Source organism: Microcebus murinus, chromosome 1 (genome assembly GCF_040939455.1).
Source record: "Microcebus murinus isolate Inina chromosome 1, M.murinus_Inina_mat1.0, whole genome shotgun sequence".
NCBI classification, from domain to species: Eukaryota; Metazoa; Chordata; class Mammalia; order Primates; family Cheirogaleidae; genus Microcebus; species Microcebus murinus.
This window is the reverse complement of record NC_134104.1, coordinates 42720199-42739161: the sequence shown is the minus strand read 5'-3', so window position 1 is coordinate 42739161 and position 18963 is coordinate 42720199. Positions and strand designations below refer to the sequence as shown.

At 32.6% G+C, this 18963-nt stretch overlaps 1 protein-coding gene across 7 annotated transcripts in view; it reads right to left on the bottom strand.

Moving 5' to 3' along the window:
* The window catches only part of EPHA6 (EPH receptor A6), an 881667-nt gene that overhangs the window by 524526 nt on the left and 338178 nt on the right, over nt 1–18963 (bottom strand). For all 7 annotated transcript variants that reach the window (XR_012918632.1, XM_076001069.1, XM_076001078.1 and 4 more), the window contains one exon: nt 5601–5756. Coding sequence is in view for 6 of the 7 variants with exons in the window: in XM_076001069.1 (XP_075857184.1) it covers nt 5601–5756 (156 nt within the window). In the remaining variant the exon portion in view is untranslated. The remainder of the gene's footprint in view (nt 1–5600; nt 5757–18963) is intronic.

The window sequence follows — 18963 nt, the reverse complement described above, 5'->3', positions numbered from 1 at the left end:
CAGGCCAAGTATATGCTGTCTTCAGGAAACACATCTAACCTGCAAGGATGCATATAGACTAAAAATAAAAGGGTGGAGATCAATATTCCAAGCAAATAGAAGCCAAAAGAAGGCTGGTGTGGCAGTTCTAATTTCAGACGATTTAGTTTTTAAACCAACAAAAGTAGTAAAAGACAAAGAGGGTCATTATATAATGGTGAAGGGCACAGTCCAACAAGAAGAGATAACAATTTTAAATATATATGCACCCAACTTAGGTGCACCCAGATTCATAAAGCAAACCTTACTGGAGCTAAGCAAATGGATTAATAGCAACTCCATAATCGCCGGAGATTTCAACACCCCACTGACGGCACGAGACAGATCCTCCAAACAGAAAATTAATAAAGAAATAATGGACTTAAACAAAACTCTAGAACAATTGGGTCTGACAGACATCTACAGAACATTCTACCCAAAATCCACTGAATATACGTTCTTCTCATCAGCTCACGGGACATTCTCTAAGATTGACCATATCCTAGGACACAAAGAAAATCTCAAGAAATTTAAAAAAATAGAAATCATACCATGTACCTTCTCAGATCACAGTGGAATAAAAGTAGAAATCAACCCTAACAGAAACACACATTTCTACACAAAAACGTGGAAATTAAACAACCTCCTACTAAATGATTACTTCGTAAATGAAGAAATCAAGACGGAAATAAAAAACTTCTATGAAGAAAACGACAATGGAGAGACAAGTTATCAACTCCTCTGGGACACAGCTAAAGCAGTTCTGAGAGGAAAGTTTATCTCCATAAATGCCTATAACCAAAAGACAAGAAGATCACAAATAGACAATCTAATGAAACGACTCAAAGAGCTGGAAAAAGAAGAACAGACCAACCCCAAACCCAGCAGAAGAAGTGAAATCAACAAGATCAAATCAGAACTAAACGAAATTGAAAACAGGGAAGCTATTCAGGAGATTAATAAAACAAAAAGTTGGTTCTTTGAAAAAATAAACAAGATTGACACGCCATTGGCTAAGCTAACGAAAAGCAGAAAAGAGAAATCTCTAATAAGCTCCATCAGGAATAAAAAAGGAGATATCACAACTGATCCCAAAGAGATACAAGATACAATTTATGAATACTACAAAAATCTTTATGCACACAAACTGGAAAATGTGGAGGAAATGGACAAATTTCTAGAAACACACAGCCTCCCTAGGCTCAACCAGGAAGAAATAGATTCCCTGAACAGACCAATCTCAACAGCTGAAATAGAAACAGCAATCAAAAATCTCCCTAAAAAGAAAAGTCCCGGTCCAGATGGCTTCACACCCGAATTTTACCATACTTACAAAGAAGAACTAGTACCTATCTTGCAGAAACTATTCCACAACATCGAGAAGAACGGAAACCTCCCCGACACCTTTTATGAAGCGAATATTACTCTGATACCAAAACCAGGAAAGGATGCAACAAAAAAAGAAAACTACAGACCAATATCCCTAATGAATATAGATGCAAAAATTTTCAACAAAATCTTAGCTAACCGAATCCAGACACTTATCAAAAAAATAATCCACCACGACCAAGTGGGCTTCATCCCAGGGATGCAGGGATGGTTCAACATACGTAAATCTATAAATGCAATTCACCACATCAACAGAAGCAAAAACAAAGACCACATGATTCTTTCAATAGATGCAGAAAAAGCTTTTGACAAAATTCAACACCCTTTCATGATACGAACACTTAAGAAAATAGGCATAGAAGGGACATACCTAAAAATGATACAAGCCATATATGACAGACCCATAGCCAACATCATACTGAATGGGGAAAGATTGAAATCATTCCCACTTAGAACTGGAACCAGACAAGGCTGCCCACTATCTCCACTTCTGTTCAACATAGTGCTGGAAGTCTTGGCTACAGCAATCAGACAGGAAAATGGAATCAAAGGTATCCAAATAGGGGCAGAAGAGATCAAACTTTCACTGTTTGCTGATGATATGATATTGTATCTAGAAAACCCCAAGGATTCAACCAAGAAACTCCTGGAACTGATCAATGAATTTAGTCAAGTCTCAGGATACAAAATCAATACACAGAAATCAGAGGCATTCATATACGCCAACAACAATCTAATTGAGAACCAAATCAAAGACTCAATTCCCTTCACAATAGCAACAAAGAAATTAAAGTACCTAGGAATATATTTAACCAAAGAGGTAAAAGACCTCTACAGGGAGAACTATGAAACACTGAGGAAGGAAATAGCAGAGGATGTAAACAGATGGAAATCCATACCATGCTCGTGGATCGGCAGACTCAATATCATCAAAATGTCTATACTACCCAAACTGATCTACAGATTCAATGCAATACCTATTAAAATCCCATCAGCATTCTTCACAGATATAGAAAAAATAATTTTACGCTTCCTATGGAACCAAAGAAGACCCCGAATATCAAGAGCAATTCTAGGCAACAAAAACAAAATGGGAGGCATTAATATGCCAGATATCAAACTATACTACAAAGCTGTAGCAATTAAAACAATATGGTATTGGCACAAAAACAGGAATATTGACCAGTGGAACAGATGTGAGAATCCTGATATAAAACCATCCTAATATAGCCATCTCATCTTTGACAAAGCAGACAAAAACATACGCTGGGGAAAAGAATCCCTCTTCAATAAATGGTGCTGGGAAAACTGGATAGCCACCTGTAGAAGGCTAAAACAGGACCCACACCTTTCACCTCTCACAAAAACCAACTCACGCTGGATAACAGACTTAAACCTAAGATATGAAACTATTAGAACTCTAGAGGAAAAATTTGGAAACACTCTCCTAGACATCGGCCTGGGCAAAGAGTTTATGAAGAAGTCCCCAAAGGCAATCACAGCAGCAACAAAAATAAATAAATGGGACATGATCAAACTACAAAGCTTCTGCACAGCCAAAGAAATAGTCATGAAAGTAAACAGACAACCTACAGAATGGGAGAAAATTTTTGCATCCTATGCATCCGATAAGGGACTGATAACTAGAATATACTTAGAACTCACGAAAATCAGGAAAAAAAAATCAAATAACCCCATTAAAAAGTGGGCAAAGGACTTGAACAGAAATTTTTCTAAAGAAGACAGAAGAATGGCCAACAAACATATGAAGAAATGCTCAACATCTCTAATCATCAGGGAAATGCAAATCAAAACCACAATGAGATATCACTTAACCCCAGTGAGAATGGCCTTTATCAAAAAATCTCCAAACAATAAATGCTGGCGTGGTTGCGGAGAGAGAGGAACACTCCTACACTGCTGGTGGGACTGCAAACTAGTTCAACCTCTGTGGAAAGCAATATGGAGGTACCTTAAAGCGATACAAGTGAATCTACCATTTGATCCAGCAATCCCATTGCTGGGCATCTACCCAAATGATCCAGTGACACTCTACAAAAAAGACACCTGCACTCGAATGTTTTTAGCAGCACAATTCATAATTGCAAGGCTGTTGAAACAGCCCAAGTGCCCATCAATCAAAGAATGGATTAATAAAATGTGGTATATGTATACCATGGAGTACTATTCAGCTCTAAGAAACAATGGTGATATAGCACATCTTATATTTTCCTGGTTAGAGCTGGAACCCATACTACTAAGTGAAGTATCCCAAGAATGGAAAAACAAGCACCAGATATATTCTCCAGCAAACTGGTATTAACTGAGCAGCACCTAAGTGGACACATAGGTACTACAGTAATAGGGTATTGGGCAGGTGGGAGGGGGTAGGGGGGAGGGGGGAGGGGGGTGGGTATATACATACATAATGAGTGAGATGTGCACCATCTGGGGGATGGTCATGATGGAGACTCAGACTTTTGGGGGGAGGGGGGAAATGGGCATTTATTGAAACCTTAAAATCTGTACCCCCATAATATGCCAAAATAAAAAAAAGAAAAAAGAAAAAAAAATGGTGAATTAAAAAAAAAAAATCTACATATCTGATTCAACAATGACTGATTAGCTTACCATACTTATAGATCTTGTTGCAGCCTATATTTATTTCTTTAACTTGTTTCTAACTCCAAAGAACTCTAAGCCTTCCCAACTACTCACTGTACTACTTCACTAAAGGGGTATATTGTTGGAAATCAATTTATTACTTTAATTTATCAATTGACTATTTATGGCCTCTTAAGAAAATAAAAAGAGGAGATTCTCCTCTATCATTCATATACTAAGCTCCATTCAGTTTCTATGCAGGTTTTGAGAGACACTTGCCTGGTAAGATTATAACCATTTGAAATACTACCATCTACCTAAATTTGTATTTTGTCCACAATATAAAATAATAAACAGTAATCATACCAGAAGTATTATATATGTACAGTATATACATATATACTACATATAGTAATAGCAAAGTTTTCCTGTTAAAACTATTTCCACAGTCAAATGAGAACTTATATTTAGAATGTTCCTTTCCTATTTATATGTTCTCAGTTAAAAAAGAAAAAAAAAAAAACTCAAGTAGTAATTTCCCACACAGTAATTTTCTAAAGAAAGTAGTCACGTAGCATTTATAATCAAAAAGCAAAAATTACATCTACTAATGAATGTGTTGTATTTTTATTAAATGTGTTCTATAAAAATATTTTATAATAAAGTCTGTAGAAATGTAGAAAAATCTATGAACTACATCAGGTAAGTTAATAAAAGGGGGGACATTTCCATCATTGTCTCTAAGGAATATGTGACATTATATAATTCTCAATTTATTTTTGCTTCTATGGAATTACATGAAAGAAGCAATGTTTTGGTACCAGATCATTGCCAAGAATGCAAATTTTCACTATGATTATCTTACTTTTATATCTAACAAGGTGACATTTTACTTTTCCATAGCTTAGCAATGTATTAATATATTCTATTTTGTTTTTTAAATGTACAGATATTTTATAATATTTTAATAGAAGAATAAAAATAATTTAAAATTCTCAGTGATGCATTAAAATGACCTTCACATTTAGATTTAATATTCTACTGCTTCCAAACAAAAAATCAGAGAGATAGTAAGAGGAGAAATGTGGACAAACTCAAAAATACCTTCCTTTAAAGATAAATGTCAAGAAAACTCGAACTTTTCTGCATAAAATAACACAATGACTTTTAAAGTTTCCTCTGGAATCTCCCTTACACATTAACTTTATGGTCCTAAATTGATGTACCTTAAAGTGGTCAAGGGTTGCAGCAAAAAAACAGAAGTTTTGTTCTTAATTTCTCATGTATCCTTAAACTGCTTTAACTTCCTAAGGACAGATTATAGTTATGGACAATATGCAAGGCCTCAAACCAGAGCTGCTATTTGTATTTCATGAATCAATATGAGTATTGTAGAGTAAACACATTCTTTATAAGCAGTTGAAAAGAAACTATGCTGACAAGAGAGAGAAGGTTTTCCCTAGACTGTTATCAAAGGCAAATGGTATTGATGGTACAGGATTTTGTACATTTACTTATTTTTAAAATTTAGAATAAAGAGACCAAAGGGTTGGATATTGAATTTCTAAATCTAAAATATATAGACTTACTGGTACATGCCATGGAAGGTGGGTCTTTTTCAGCTCGGAAGTAACCCTTTTCACACTGACAGACAGAAGTTGCTTCCATATAGGTTAAACTGTGTGGAGGGCATTTGGAACACTTTGTGTTCCCAGCAAATGCTTTATAGAATCCTGGTCTGCAAGCTGTAAAAATAGGAAAAACAATTTTTTAGGCCATTATTGTTATAATTTTTATTTTTATATGTACAACATATTTTAATTTATACACACTTTGGATCTCAGAGTTCAGTATCCCATACACAGAAAAGTCAATATATATTAACATTAATAAATGATATTAGTAATTCAAAATTAGTAACACAACTATGATATCGTATTTTAACTGCGATCATTAATTTTTAAAAACATACCTCAAATATACATATGCACACACACACACACACACACAATATCAGTGCTTTCTTAAGTGTGGGGATGTCCACAATTGGCAATAAGGGAGATGATTTTGCATAGTTCTGGGGGATGACATTAAATAATTGAATCATACTGTTCAAATTGCATTTATATTCCACTTCTCTCTCAGTCCTTCTGAGTACTCAAGGAGAAAATCCCAGTTTGGTGCTGGTGTTTTAAACACCTTTCTTAGTGGCTAACTTTTCCTTTGTGCATATTATAACTGGATTTTCTATAGTTTATGTTCGACTGTATAAGATTTTTTATAAATGACCTAGTAATTCATGAAAAGAAAATGTATCAGTTCTGTAAAATTAATATTAAGAAGTTAGGATTCAATATCAAGATCAACAGGAAGTTGATGGTACATAAATATAGTCTCTTCTCTAATTTGGTAATAAATTAATGCTATATGGGTAATCAATAGAAAGATTTTATCATCAAAATAGTTTTTAAAACTGTAGAAATTCAGAGTAATGAATAATATATAATTACCACAACTGACATTTTCATAATTAAAATATTATTTAAAAAGTATTGAATTACTATATTTAATCTTGATAAATAGCTATCAATGTATCATAACATATTTAATAAATCCAACTTATATATACATATAGTCAATAAAATAATTGTTTTCTATTGAACAACACAGTTTATATATTAAAGTAGCCTACTTATAACTTAATTTTATGCAGCAAAACATTGTTACCTTTTATTTATCTACTTGAGTAACTAAAACAGTAATTTAAATAACATTTCATCTGAAGTGTTTTCAGCTAATTTGCCACTTCCTTTTAGAATTTTCTCAGAATGCTTAGAATATCTCCTAAGATCCTTGGATACATGGAATAGGTCAGTGATATTCAAGTTCTTCCTGAGAATGGCCTGCTAACTGACCTTTCTGGATTTACTCTTGCCCCCTTTAATCCAGTCTGCTGACAGAGCAATCTTCTAAATCTATTCTAGTATAAAATGTCACATAAACATAATTTTAAATTTTGTAGCTACATTAAAAAAGAAACAGCTGAAATTATATTTTAACAACATATTTTCTTTAACCCAATATATCCAAAATATGATTTCAACATATAATCAAGCATTGGAATATTTTACATTCTTTCGATTCATTTTTTTGTTATTATTATTTTTTGTTCTAAGTATTTGAAATCCTATTTTAGACTCACAGCACATCTCAATTCAAACTAGCCACATTTCAAGTGCCCAATAACCTCACATGGCTAGTGGCTACCTTCTTGGATAACTCAGTTTTAAACACAGACATCTGTTCATTACATTGTTCTGTTTTAAAAACCTTGATGACTTCCCACCATTTTCATGTTAAAGTTTAAAATATTTCCAATGGATTACAAGGTCATTCAAGACCTTGGCCCTCCTTACCTTCCCAACCATATCAGATTAAAATACTCTTCTCCCATACCCCCTTGGTTAAGGCTTTGCCTTTCTACAGTCTATTCTCAACCTAGCAGTTGATGATCTCTTTAAAACATACATAACATGGCTAGAGGTACTCACCTCTTTTTCCTTCAGGTACTCCACTCCAGTCACCCTGACCTTCAGAATCTTGGACACCCAAAGCTAGCTCCTGCCGTAGGACCTTTTTAACACTTGTGCTTACCCATGTATCCTCATGGTCTGCTCACTCCCTTACATCAGGTCTTTGTTCACATGTCACTGTATCAGTGAAGCCTTCCCTGATTTCCTTTTTGGAATTGCTATTCCTGTTGCACCCCACCACAATATTCCATATTATGCTTCCCTCTCTAAGGGATTTCACAAAATCTGACACAGGGTATATTTAATTTTTTAAACCATTCCCTATTAGAATATATGCTTTATTAATTTCCATGAATTGCTATGCTCTTTCTCCCACTTTAAGCCTTTTCCTTTGTTGAAAAGATCTCCTCTCTATCCTCACCCCATAATCCACTTACCTTACTAACTCCCATGACCCACTCATTTTTCAGGTCTCATTTGTTTTAGAGGGCCATTATGACATCCTATATTTAAATTAGGTTTATTGTAGGCAGCATATATCTTGGTCTTTTTTTTTTTAATACTATTTGACAATCTGCTTTAAACTGGGGTGCTTAGATTATTTATATTTAATGTGATTACTGATATGGTTTAAGTCTACCTTGCTATTTGTTTTGCATTTTTTCCTTCTGTTATTTTATTTTCCTCTTTTTATGTGTTATTTTAGAAACATTTCATACTTTTTATGATCTCTTTTATGTCTTTTGTTGTGTTATTTGCTTATTAGCAAAATTCAGGTGAACATTCTGCAGCCCTTTGGAGATCTTTTTCAGAGCAGCATTCTTCTCACTCATACTTTGTCTTATAAAATCTAGCTGCTTGTCTCACTGGACTCTCAGATATGTCTTTTCAACCAATGTCCATGGAGGGATTCTACAGGTTTTATCAGGGTGCTTTCTCTCTGTGCTATGGCCTAAACATTCTCTCAATATAATATTAATAAGTTGAGACCATTGAGCTCTCTTCTTTCATTTAAGATCTCTCAGTTATTTGATCTCATATCTTAAAATGACTTTTTAAAATATTTTTAATAGATTTTCTTGGTTTATCTCAGACAGTAGATGCTACTCCTTCTTGGCCACAAGTAAAAATCAAACTGTTTGAGTCATCCTAAATTATTGCTTTTCTGTTTTCATTATTTTACTCCCTTCTATAATGTTCTTCTATCTATTGTACCTAATTTCTCAAAGATCCATTTTAAAAACTTATTTCAATGTACAATGCCATATTACTGCCATCTTCTAGAATGCCTAAGGCAAAAGAAACACATAATACCAAGGGTTGCTGAGAATATAGAGCATTATTAACTCTCATAATCCTGGAGGAATTAAATTCGTGCTATCACTTATAATAGATATTGTTTGGCAGCATCTACTATAGATGAACATGGGAATACCATCAGGAATAACAGTTCTACTCCTCAGTATATATTCAACAGAAAAGCACAAGGTGAAAGTAGCTTCTCTTCCTGGCTCTTCTTCTCTTCATACTACATTCCATTGCTACGTGAGTTATCATTCTTCATTTGATTTTCATTTTCTGAAATTTTGTTGACATATTGATTTTTCTCACCTGACAGATTTTCTTGTCCCTTTATCCTTTGCTTTATGTCTATCAAAGTAAATATTTTTATATACTCTTATTAGTGAAGTGTTCATAGGGAATTGAAGATGAACTTATATGTTTAATCAACTATGTTTAATACAAAGCTCACATCTTCCTAAATTTATGATCACAAAAGTGGAGCATATATAATCAGTTGGGAATAATTGAATTACAACAAATTCATATTCATGAAAGATAAGTGAAATTATTTCTAGATTTTTTGTATTGTCATGCACCTACTGATAAAAGTAGCAAGAATGCTAGAATATTACATACAATGTGATTTAGAAATGATAGACATATAAAATGTAATACATAAATATTCTCACAAAATTATATAGTAAATGATCTAAATTAAAACATAAAGTTTTCTTTTTCAAAAATATGTTTATAATTTGAGGAAACTTAAGTGATTGTTTAAAATAACAATCACAGATATCATACATATAAAAGTCAAAGTAAATATTTACAGAAAAACATTAAAGAGAAAAGTATTAAAGGCACACTCAATATTAGTGTATTTGATGTAAATATTGCTAATACTAATGAAGTATATATGTTACAATACAATTTTCCTTATAGATGCTTAAAATTTCATCATCCCCAGAAAACTGAAATCAGAATATTGAAGTATTGATTGAAATACAGTAGAAGAGCACTTTAAGTCACACACACACACACACACACACACACACACACACACACTCACACACAAAGTTTATCTCTGCTAAAACAAAAATCAAGAAATGAACACCCTACAGACACTTTATTTTAAACATTGAATGGTTAGGCTATATGTTGCTAGCAATGTTTTTTAGGCTTATTCTTATTATCACAGAACTAGAAGACAAAGAACCATGAGAAATCCTAGTGAGCATATCATGCTGTGCAGTTCTCACCATTTGATGAAATATTAAATTGCATCTTGTGTGATAGGAACCAATATTAATATAATTGACTACTTCTCCCTCATTGGTGTTCAATAGTCTGTAAGTTTAGATAAATCTGAATGATTTATCAGTAAATTATGTGATCTGCATTATTTCTCCAGATAATAGAATTCATAAAAGAAATATAAGAAATTGGCAAAGACAGTGTTCTCCTAGATTCTGCTGTGCAATAAATTTTGTTGTCATGTAATTAGAGAAGACAGAGAAGATTAAGAAATTTAAAAATAAAAATATAAGAAAATAACCTTAAACCTTAAGGGTAAATAAGTATACAGGAGAGATATTTTGTTTCTTCAGAATAACCTACTACTAATAAACAGGGACACACACACATACTTCAAAAGGTTTGTGGAAAAACAGAATTAAAAGATAAAAATAAAAAATGTAAACTTTGTTTCCCAATATAAGCTTCTTTAAATTCAAGACAGTTTTGTAGGTGATAATTCCAGTTACTAAATTCATTCCTAAAGAACAGAGGAAAAGATTCTAGTAATTTAACCGTGTCAATGCAGTCTTTTTTACATTGTTAACTGAAGAAAAATGGGCATCTTTTATGGATTTTTTTAAAGATTAGGAAACAAAAAGATGTCAGAAGGAGCCAAATCAGAACTGTAAGGTGGATACCTAATGCTTTCCCACTGAAACTCCCACAAAATTTCCCTACTTTAATGAGAGGAATGAGCAGGAGAATTGTTGTGGTAGAGAGTGACTTTTTGGTGAAGCTTTCCTGGATATTTTCCTGCTAAAATGTTGGCTAACTTTCTCAAAACACTGTCGATCATAAGCAGATGGTACTGTTCTTAGGCCTTGCAGAAAGAAAGCTAATGTAAACTGCTAATTTCTTTGGAGTACTGTCCTTATAAACTTTTCATAAGGCTCTGATGATTCCACCATTCTTCCACCCAAGATTTCTCATAAATTTGATGTTTGTTCTTGCTTCAATTTTAGAAATTCACATTGCCCCAATAGAGGCTCTTTTCCAACTGATATCTTATCTTTCTTGGTTCCTCAAACTAGATCCTGTCCAGATATGTTAACAAGTTAGTACAAATTTATTTAGGTACAAAGCAATTTTGAAATACATGTATAGTTTTTTTCATAATATGCACTTTCCACGAACCTCTGGAAAATCTCTCATGTATACACATACACACTATACACATACACACTGGCAAATCCAGGTAAGTTACCATTAATAATCATAAAGTGAATGTATTAGATTAGTTTTGTCTTCTACCACCTTTTCTTGTTTATAGATTCATAATTTGTATGTTAAAGATAATCTGAAGAAAGTACATCCATTCAAGAGATGAACAAGTGTCAAGAACAGGACATTATTTGGAAAATAAAGTCATAAATACTTTCATAATCTGAGGCTGGTAACAAGCAAAGTTAAAATTCGAAAGCTGTTTACAGTATGAGAATAAAGTATACATTTCTATTCTGGACGTTAAGATAAGGTATGGAGACCAAGGTTTATATCAGTAGTTTTTAAGATTAGGCCAAATTTTTATTTTTTAATTGCCATTTTGAATATAATATGGTAATAATATGGCACAAGATAAAATGCTCACCATATTGTTTCTATAAATAAAGATCACTCTTTAAGTATTCCAACATTCTTCTAATGTTATTCATTTATTTATTTGGTAGTGATGGGGTCTCACTCTTGCTCAAGCTGGTCTCAAACTCTTGAGCTCACGTGATCCTCCTGCCTTGGCCTCCCAAAGTGCTAGGATTACAGATGTGAGCCACCATGCCTGGTCCTAATGTGATTTGTATTTAATTTTATCTTCTCAGGTTAATTTTGGTCAACCATACTTAAGCCCACATTAATACTACTTTCTTCACATTTAGCACTACTTTTATTAATAAAAATGTGCTTGGTAAACATATTTTTCACCTTATTCTCAAATATCATAAATGAGGTACTCTTTAGCTTTTTATCCCCTAAGTAGAGATTCTTGTTCTTATTTCACTATTTTTTCTAAATATCCAATAATGACAGTTTCTTACTTTTCTTTCCTTATTCCTTTCTTGCACACTCCAAAAACCAAAATGAATTTACTTTTATGATAAAGAAAAATATATTCAAAGAGAAAACACCCAGTATTTGTTCTGGCAAAACCATTTATAATTATTGAGCATTCAGAATGAACCAGGTGTTTTGCCAAGCACTTTGCATGCAACTTGTCGTTTATTCTTATAAAAATTAACTAAAAAAAATAATAAAGAATGTGGCCTTTGAAACTAGATTACATGGTGTTGACTTCTGTATTTTACTAGATTTGTCATGTCAGCTAACTTACTTTTCTGTACATCAGTTTTTTATCTGTAAAATCTGTGCTATAGACTGTGTGTGTCCCCCCAAAATTTGAATGTTGAAGCCTAAATCCACAATGTGATGGTATTTGAAGGTAGGGACTTTAGGGGGTGATTAGGCCATGAGGATGGAGCCTTTAGGAATGGGATTAGGGCCCTTATAAGGGATTGACCAGCTCAAGCTCTCTTCTCTCTTACATGTGAGGACACAAGGAGAGGACAGCCATCTGCAAACCAGGAATGATGGAGACAATGGAAATAAAAACACCTAATTCAGAGGCTGTTGTGAGGGTTTAATAAATGTAACATGTATCAAGTAATCAGAAGAGTATCTAGCATTTTATTATTTAGATGAGGGAACTGAAGCTAAGTAATATTAAGTAATGTGCTGTGGCAGATTGTGCTTTCCAAAAAATGGCCCCAACAATATCTTCCAAACTATGTCATTCTGACAATGTCTCATAGACACTCTTTCTTTTTCTTTTCTTTTTTTTTTTTTCCAGCATATTATGGAGGTACAAATTTTAAGGTTTCAAAAAATGCCCTTTCCTTTCTACAGAACATTAGGTCTATGTTCCCTCCTTTCAAATCCAGCATGCTTGTGACTATAGTTGAGGTGACTTCATGTGACTTCCTAGGCTAGGTCATAAAAGGTGACTGAGCTTCTGTCTGCTTCTTTAAGATGCTTACTTTTAGAAACTACCCACTGTGCCAGGAGCAAAGCCAAGCAGCCATGAAGGAGAAGCCATGTGGAGCAGCCATGTGGAGAAGAACTTAGGTTCTTGGCCCACAGCTCTGGCCAAGCTCCCAGCTGACAACCCCAGCACTAATTTGCCAGACAGGGGTGTGAGCGATCTGGAATGTGGATTCTCTAGCTCCCAGTCGGGCCACCTAAGCTGATGCTGCATGGGGAAGAGCTGAGCTATCCTTGCCAACCTTGCTCAAATTACAGACTTATGAGCAAAAAAAAAAATGATTGGTGTTGTTTTAAGTCACTAAATTTCAGTGTGATTTCTTATGTAATATTGGGTAACTGGACACTTGCTCAAGGTCATAGGTAAGAGCAAAAGTTAAGGCTTGGGTCTGTTCTAACTATAATCTGACTTCTCAAAATACATTAGTTACCCTTTATATTTGTAACACTGTGCTCATTTTGCAATCTAGGGCAATGATGGAGTGAACAACAGTTTTAAAGAAAAATGATGATAGCATTTGGATTATAAATAACTGTCACAATAAAAACACTCTTTGGTGGTATTTAATTGACAGATATGGATTTATCAAATGGTATTATATTCTCTTATGTTTCTTTTTTGTAAGAGGCAAAACTAATATAGTTTTATTCGGACCATTAAAAATATAAAAATGTATTTCACAACTTATATTTCATAAAATTGTTTTATGTAGCTGCCTCATTTTATGAAAAAATTAAGCAAGACTTATTTTATCTTTCAACTGAGAATAGAAGAATAGAATCATAATTAAATGGATTATACACATGATTTGAACATTTTGACCAAATTCACTCATCACTGCTTAAAGTATTATATACTCTACACCCTAGGAAACTTTGACAACCATATCTTCTGATGGTTTAGCAACAAATTTACAATCTGTTCTTCAACCTGACAATTGTGAATACCCCACTGTCATGTATTTGTGGCATTTCTGTAGCTGAATAATATACAAACGAATGTAAAACTTATTAAATTATAATTATAAAATTTTTAGTGAGCAAGAAAAGCAAATGTTTGTATGGAAAGTTATTAAGCATGTTGGTCATCATTATAATAATAATTTATTGTTCATTACAAATTGGTGTTTTACATATTTATTATATTTAAGTCTTACAAAAACTTAGTGATGTGGGTATTGATACTCTCATTTCACAAATGAGGAAATAAAGGCTCTAATAGTTGCTCAAGTTTACAGAGATGATTTATAAGCAAGTCAGTCTCTTTGGTTCTTAAACCCAAACTTTGGTACTACATGTTGCCTTTGTATAAATATATATGTATGTACACAAACATGTATATATATATGTATATACATATATAGGGATGTATGTGTGTGAGTGTGTATGTTTATGTATGCTTAACATATGAAGTAATTCCTGACAATACATACTACATCTGTGTCTTTCTCTGTAACCTACCATTCTACCATTGTAATTATCATATGCATCCTACATTTTGATACCTATTATTTCTTATTTCATATAAAGACATATGTCTTCTCAACTTCATTGTAAAATACTTAACATTATAGTATAGGTCACTGAATTGGAACAATACTGCAGACAGAGCAGAGGCCCAAATATAAGTGTATCATTGCTTTTATACATATTTAATCAATCTATTTATTAGTCAAAATTATGTGAGAATATTATAGAATAAAACCTAGCAAAGCAGATGTTCAAAATACTCATTGCTCTTCTTAAAAATTATAAAAGATAATATGATACAATATGACTTAAAATTTCAAAACTTTTATCTAATCCATCTTTCCTATTAGTATGTATTCAGATAATATATGCTCATATTTATCATACAAGCTCAAAATGATTACTTATATCATTGTTTAAATGTTAATGGGTGTTTCCAATGTATTTCTGCCATAAATAGCCCTCTATTTGACAGTAAAACTGTAGTGCTTGAATTTCATAATGATATTTTCAGTTTTATTGTGTGTTCACTATTGCAATTAGGGTTTTTATGTTGAATACTTACTAATGGCTGTACCTAAATAATAGTATTTCATTTACCACCTTTCTATTAACATTTTAAAATAATTTACCAAGATCTTGCTCCACATTTCATTGGAATGTTGCATAAGTATTGAATTGAAGTAACCTGGAACAGCATCTTCCATCCAGAACAAGTAGAGTATCTATATTGATTCAGCATGGTTTGAATATGACAGAGTCTCATGGATCACAAGGGCACATCCAAGGGTGAAATGCTGTATGCAGCAACAGCAGACACTCAAGATTCAGAACTTTAAATGCATTGCTCACAACTCTATATGGCTGTGTAATCAGCAGAAATGAGGATGTGTAGGTTTTACAGATGTGATATGTCTGATCAGAATTTGGTTTCTTGACTTGGCTCATATCTAGTTCCACACATATAGAGCGATTTCATATAGTAATGCTGTTGGTCCAAGCCTGAATTTCTCAATGACTATTTTATACTCAGGCAGATCATCTGTAAGCTGGTGCTTGAATAATCCAATTATCATAGCAAGCATGAATTCTTCTGTAAAACCAGTTATAGCATTTCATGAAACTATAATTGTTTCTATTGGAAAACCTGGAACCATGATGATAGTTTTCTATTATAGAGCTATAAATCCATCCTATTAATCAGAAGCTGTACACATACAAATTTTGTGTAAAACTTTTTACATCTGTCCATGCATATGTAAATATTTTAAACATATTAGAGGGATTCTTAGCAGAACCTTTTGTGCATTCCAAACTCTCTAGTTAATCTAATTTATATATTTTTATATCATATTTCCTTAAGTTGAGACATACTCTAGTCACTAAGGTAAAATAAATTATTTTACCAAAGCAATTGCATTATCAACATACACAAAATTCTTTGTCTTCTCCTCTGTTCCAATTGCATATTTCAAATCTTTCTATTACACAGGTATTTGATTGTTTTACAGTGGTTTGATTTTTTGACTATCTCAACACCAGAATATGAGCACTTGAGAAAAGAAACTATATTTGTATTAAAATTTTCATCTTCTAAAACAGTGCTTAGCACATATTAGGTGTTTATTCATACTCTGAGATAGTGCTTAGCACATATTAGGTGTTTATTCATACTCTAAGACAATGCTTAGCACATATTAGGAGTTTAATAAATATTTACCAAATGAATAACTAACTAATTTAAGTGATCTTTTATATTCTTTGGCTTATAAAACCAATTTTTTTATATTCAATCAATATTGCCAAATGACATTCTGATACAGCTTCAAGGATACAAGAACACTTGAAAAAGATATGTGGAATTAACATAATATTTTACTATATCCATTATCAAAGAAATATCATATTCAAATGCTATTTTGAAAGTTATTTGTAAATTGTAATACACACTTTTATGTTGAAGCCTTCAATTTTAGAACTTTTGTCTCAAATTGCCATATTGATGAATATATTCAGCTCTCATTTTGATTACATATTTTAATTTGAATGCATATATAATTTCTTGAACCTTTACAAACTGAAGCATTAATATAAAAATAACAGTCCTTTTGCAAAAACTGTTTAGCTAATACTACATTTTCAAGTACAATCATCTTTGATTATTCTCAAGTGGAATAACTTTGGTAAATGTATAATGAATTGTAGTTATTATTCATTCAGCATATAATAGAGAAATAAGGGGTACAGTTTGTTTAAGATCTAGCCTCTGAAGAGATAAGGAGTAAAAATCTTAACCTATCAGATAACATTAGATACTATGAGATTACATAATTCCTAAGTGGTACAGATAATAAATGCTTGGAGTTTCAACAAAAACACATTAATATGGGATGGAGGAGCTTGAATCAGCTTTTATGCCTAGAGATGTGGTACTTTAATTGGACCTTTTCTATGGAAAGCAAGAATGAGGAGAATGAGTAAAAAAGATATGGAAATTAAAATGAGTATCATAAGTTCTATATACAGAGAGGAAATAAATTTGTATAAAATGAAGAGTAGCTAGTGGAAAAAAGGACAATATAAAGTAGTTACTGGGGGCATTTGTTATAAAGAGTCCTATAAGACAGTCTAAAGAATTTTATATTTATTCTAAAGAAGACAGAAATTTTTAAACAAGGTATAAAAGGTTTATTTAATGTGAAGTCTGCTGACAGTGTATGAAATTTGTTAAAGAGATATGAGATAAGAAGCAAGGAGACGAAGCAAGAGACCAAGGTATAGATCTGGACAAGAAACACATCAACTAAACAAGAGTGATGGAGGTGAGACCAGGAAAAAGTGGCATTGTAGAGAAAAATGATTTTTAAAATAGTGTTTCATCAGACTGACAGCAAAGTACAAGACAAACTTTAAGTGAAGTTTAGACTTTACTATTAAAGATATTTATATAAAAATATATATTCTTAATGATGTTAACCCTATTTTTGGGGATAGAATTGGGGCTTTTGATACAGAAATCATAATTCAAGTCCCATTGGTTGAAACATATTGCCTTAGGTAAGTTAATTAACCCCTGCAAGTCTGAATTTACTCTTCTGTAAAATGGAGATGAGAATAGTATCTATCTGTTGGGACAATGGATAATATAATTTATGTAACGCATTTAGCATGGTGCCCAGCTCATTATATGCAACTCCTTAAGGTCAATAAGCCCAAAACATCTCACAATGCCAAGAAAGAACTCTCCTGTACTCAAAATAGTTAGAAAAATAGCTGTAATGACTGACCAAATATTCCAATCATGTACAGTCATCCCCCAGTATATGTGGGGGACTGGTCCCAGGACCCCTGCAAATATGAAAATTGAGGCATACTCAAGTCCTGGAGGCAACCCTGCAGAACCCATGAATACAAAAATCAACCCTGCATATACATGGGGTTTTCCTGCTATGAATACTGTATTTTCCTCTTATTTTGGTTGAGAAAAATAAGTGGAACTATACTGTTCAAACCTATGTTGTTCAAGGGTCAACTGTATGTCATAAATGAACTGCTATTTTCCAACACATAGAATTTAAAATGTATAGTGTAATACTATATTCAATAAACACAGTCTATCTTACATAATCCAAAAAGGGAAATTTAGGATTCAACAAATTTGTATTTTAAGTTTTGTGATGTCTGATTTCATTCAAAAATTCATACTCGATATTTTATCTTTTATATTCCCTCATAGTAAATCAAACAAAAGGAAAACAAACAAAAACAATGGGTTAGGTTTGCTTTGTTCAATAAAGGGAATCCAGAAGAAGAAGCCTTTCCAACTCAATAGAATAAAGGTGCTTTTTGAAACAAGTAAATTTAATTTTGTGGTCAGCTAATTGGTGAATTGAAGTCCAAGATTTACAACAGTCACAAACTCATAATGCCCAATTTTATATGTACTTTTAATGAAAAATATAAACCTGGTAGATAGTTCTAAAATATGTCCAACAAACATTTTGCCCCTTCTCCCTTTATCCTTTAGGAAGATCATATCTTCTAAACCACTTTAATCAACTGATCTTAAAGATTAGTAGGCAAAATTCTGGTTTAAGTGAATCCACTTAAAACCTATTCTAGTGTGGATCCAATAAACATATCTGTATTGTATGCTATTTATTCAATCAACTCTGCTGAATGCATAAAAATTTGTTGAGCTATAATATTTTTTATTTCTCCATAATTCCTTTCTATGGACTTGAGTGTCTGTTCTTTTCCTCATGATCATGAAGAATAATTTATCATAGAAATCTAGGAAGTGCTTGTCTATACTAAATTCTCATAGATAAAGTTTGTC